Source organism: Solanum dulcamara, chromosome 9 (genome assembly GCF_947179165.1).
Source record: "Solanum dulcamara chromosome 9, daSolDulc1.2, whole genome shotgun sequence".
Classification (NCBI taxonomy): Eukaryota; Viridiplantae; Streptophyta; class Magnoliopsida; order Solanales; family Solanaceae; genus Solanum; species Solanum dulcamara.
This window is the reverse complement of record NC_077245.1, coordinates 70,431,258-70,434,440: the sequence shown is the minus strand read 5'-3', so window position 1 is coordinate 70,434,440 and position 3,183 is coordinate 70,431,258. Positions and strand designations below refer to the sequence as shown.

The 3,183-nt window shown below is 32.0% G+C and overlaps 1 protein-coding gene across 1 annotated transcript; it reads left to right on the top strand.

Annotated features, from left to right (window-relative positions):
• The first annotated feature begins 1,807 nt into the window (after window positions 1-1,807).
• LOC129903656 (chitinase 2-like) lies at window positions 1,808-2,849 on the top strand. Its single transcript, XM_055979202.1, has one exon. The coding sequence runs from the start codon at window positions 1,879-1,881 to the stop codon at window positions 2,794-2,796; it is 918 nt and encodes a 305-aa protein (XP_055835177.1). The 5' UTR covers window positions 1,808-1,878; the 3' UTR covers window positions 2,797-2,849.
• The last annotated feature ends 334 nt before the right edge of the window (window positions 2,850-3,183 follow it).

Genomic DNA, 3,183 nt, shown 5'->3' with positions numbered 1-3,183 from the left:
AAGATCAGCTTGGATATTATCATTTTTTATGTTGTTACCTTTCTTAAAAAATAATTAGTAATATTTCTTTCTATATTAATTATTGATTTATTTGAATTTATTGGCGTAGAACTATTGAAAATTTTACTTTTGGTTATTTCTTACTAATAAAACTAAAAAATTGAAGATACATGAAATATACGTTATCGTAATCTCATGGGACTTACGTATATATTTTGGGACTCACGCCTTGCCTTATACTACGTAAAACATTTCGCCTCGCGACCGCAATTTTTAAAACACTGACTTATAGTATTCATTATGTAGTTCCTAAATAAGTAGATTTTATTTCAAAAAAGTTGGAGATTCTATATTTGATTTATCCATAACAATGGGAACATGTCGTTACAATACACATTGAAGCCCGATTAAATTTGGATTCGCGTTGAAAAGTCTCACATTGAAAGGTAAAATACTCCCTAACGAAGACAACTCTGTATCAAGGGGGACTTGAAACTAAAGACCTCTAATTAAGAATGAATAAGTACTTACCACTCCATCACTATCGTTATTGATCACTTATGTTTTTCTTAAAATGCTGAAGGATATTAAAGACCACCAAATTTGAGGGGCAAGTTGGCAAGTTAAAACCACACCAACCAAAATAGGGGCATTTGTGAATGACCCTTTCTCCAATGCATCATTTTCTTAGATAGATTTAAAATAGATAGTATAATTGATCAATTTACCATAAGTAATATTTTCTCAGTTTTAATTTATTTGAATTTATTTCTTTTCAGTTAATTTTAAAATGAATGCTTCCTTTTTAAATTTAAAAAATAATTTGATTTAATTTTTTCATTCATTCATAATAATAAATATTTGTAGTCACATAAATGTTGTGATATGTTAAAAAGACAAAAAAAAAAATCCTGTATCTAATCAATAAGTTGAAGCAAAGAGTATATATATTTTTGTTAATTGAGGAAGACACAGGAGACCAGAGCTTGAAGATTGCTAGAACGCGACTTCCGCTCAAACCTACAATAATGATATAGTTAGTATAATTTCTCAAGTGGATTTTAAAATATGTTGTGTGTACATAAACTTCTTGACTATTTATCCATAGAGTTGATTTGTGAGTACTACTCCCTCCATTTTAATTTATTGTTCTATTTTGATTTGGTACAAAACTTAAACAAGTAAAAAAGACACTATTTCTGATCTTCAAATAATTAAAGATATGTAAAACGTACCAAATGTCTTTTAATTTTTTGGTTTAAACATGTCGGATGAAAAGTTTGAAATTAAGAAATTGTTAAAAAGAATAAAAATATTCTTTTTAAAACTGACAAAAAAAAGTAAAACAAATAAATTGAACGGGAAAAGTATTAAGCTATCAGATTATAATTAGGTTACTTTGTACATAATTAAAAATTGACATGGGAGGAATAATATATATATGTCCAAAGAATACAAAACATTTTAGGAGTCATCGACGTGCCCCTTCAGCTAATTAAAAAACTCATACATACTACTTGTTGTTTGTCACATTCATGATTCACCAAACAGTTGAAACGTTAAATTAAACACCGTATAAATTTTATGTCAAATTTAGAGATATCTTATTTAATTCCGTATCATGACTTCTACGAGATGTGTCGATTTAATACTAGATAAATAAAAATGGACTGCGAGTACTGCTTCTTGTTTGTCACATTCATGGTTCACCCAGTAGCTGAAACGCTAAACTAAAGCCAACACTTTTTAATTTCTCTTTATGACTAATACTCTAACAGACATCCACAAATATACTAAAGGAACCTTTATTTAAATTGCACATCTTCAATCCATTCTAGCAAAACTTTAACACAACACTTCTCAATACATCTCAACTTCATGGAGCTCTCTAAGATTTTATTTTCGTTTTTTGCACTTCAATTCTTACTTTTTCTATCACCAATTTATGCAGCACCTGTAAATTCCAATATTTTCAGGGAATACATTGGAGCAGAGTTCAATAATGTCAAGTTTAGTGATGTCCCTATTCACTCTGACGTCGAATTTCACTTCATTCTTTCCTTTGCCATTGACTACACAACATCTTCTTCTTCTCCATCTCCCACGAACGGTCAATTCAACATCTTCTGGGATACAGATAACCTTACCCCTTCAGCTGTTTCGGCGATTAAAGACCAACATTCTAATGTTAAAGTGGCATTGAGCTTAGGAGGGGACAGTGTTGGAGGAAGCAGCGCCTATTTCAATCCTTCTTCAGTTGATTCTTGGGTTTCGAATGCTGTCTCTTCTCTTACAGATATCATTAAACAATACAATTTGGATGGAATCGATATCGACTATGAACATTTCCAAGCTGACCCTGACACCTTTGCAGAATGCATAGGCAAGCTAATTAAAACTCTGAAAAACAAGAGAGTTATTTCATTTGCTTCCATAGCTCCGTTTGATGATGATGAGGTTCAGAGTCATTACAAGTCGCTATGGAAAAGCTACGGTCACCTTATAGACTATGTTAACTTTCAATTTTACGCGTATGATGAGGGAACCAGTGTGTCTCAATTCATGGACTATTTTTCTACTCAAAGATCTAATTATGAAGGGGGGAGGATCTTGGCTAGCTTCAGCACGGATGGGAGTGGTGGCTTATCTCCGGAAAACGGATTTTTCACTGCCTGTAGTAAGCTTAAAAGTAAAGGAGAGTTGTCTGGAATATTTGTGTGGAGTGCTGATGATTCAAAATCAAATGGTTTCAAGTATGAGAAGCAATCACAAGCATTACTAGCCATACCCCACTAGTGCTTTCAATTTTCATATCCTATACAATATTGTACTATGTCACACCCTCTTTGTTTGTATTAAATTCTGAGAATTTGAATCAATATATATACAACTATTTGGTTTATGAATATATTGTGCCTTATTCCGAAAAAGAAACTATTCTTTTGGTCACTGCATTTCAGACTTTTCAGCAACAAGCGACTTAACAAGGCATGTAAAAGCATTAATCAAAAGATATTCATTAAAAGCATTAATCAAAAGATATTCATTAAAAGCATTAATCAAAAGATATTCATTAACACTCCTTGGAAAGCTCCTTTTACAACCTCCCAGCTGCATCAGTTTCAATAATATGCAAGTACATAATGGCCTCCATGCCTGTTCCTCCCCAGCTACTCGTACCCT

Coding starts and splice junctions, on each gene's coding strand:
- LOC129903656 (XM_055979202.1), top strand. CDS start 1,879: ATGGAGCTCTCTAAGATTTTATTTTCGTTTTTTGCACTTCAATTCTTA.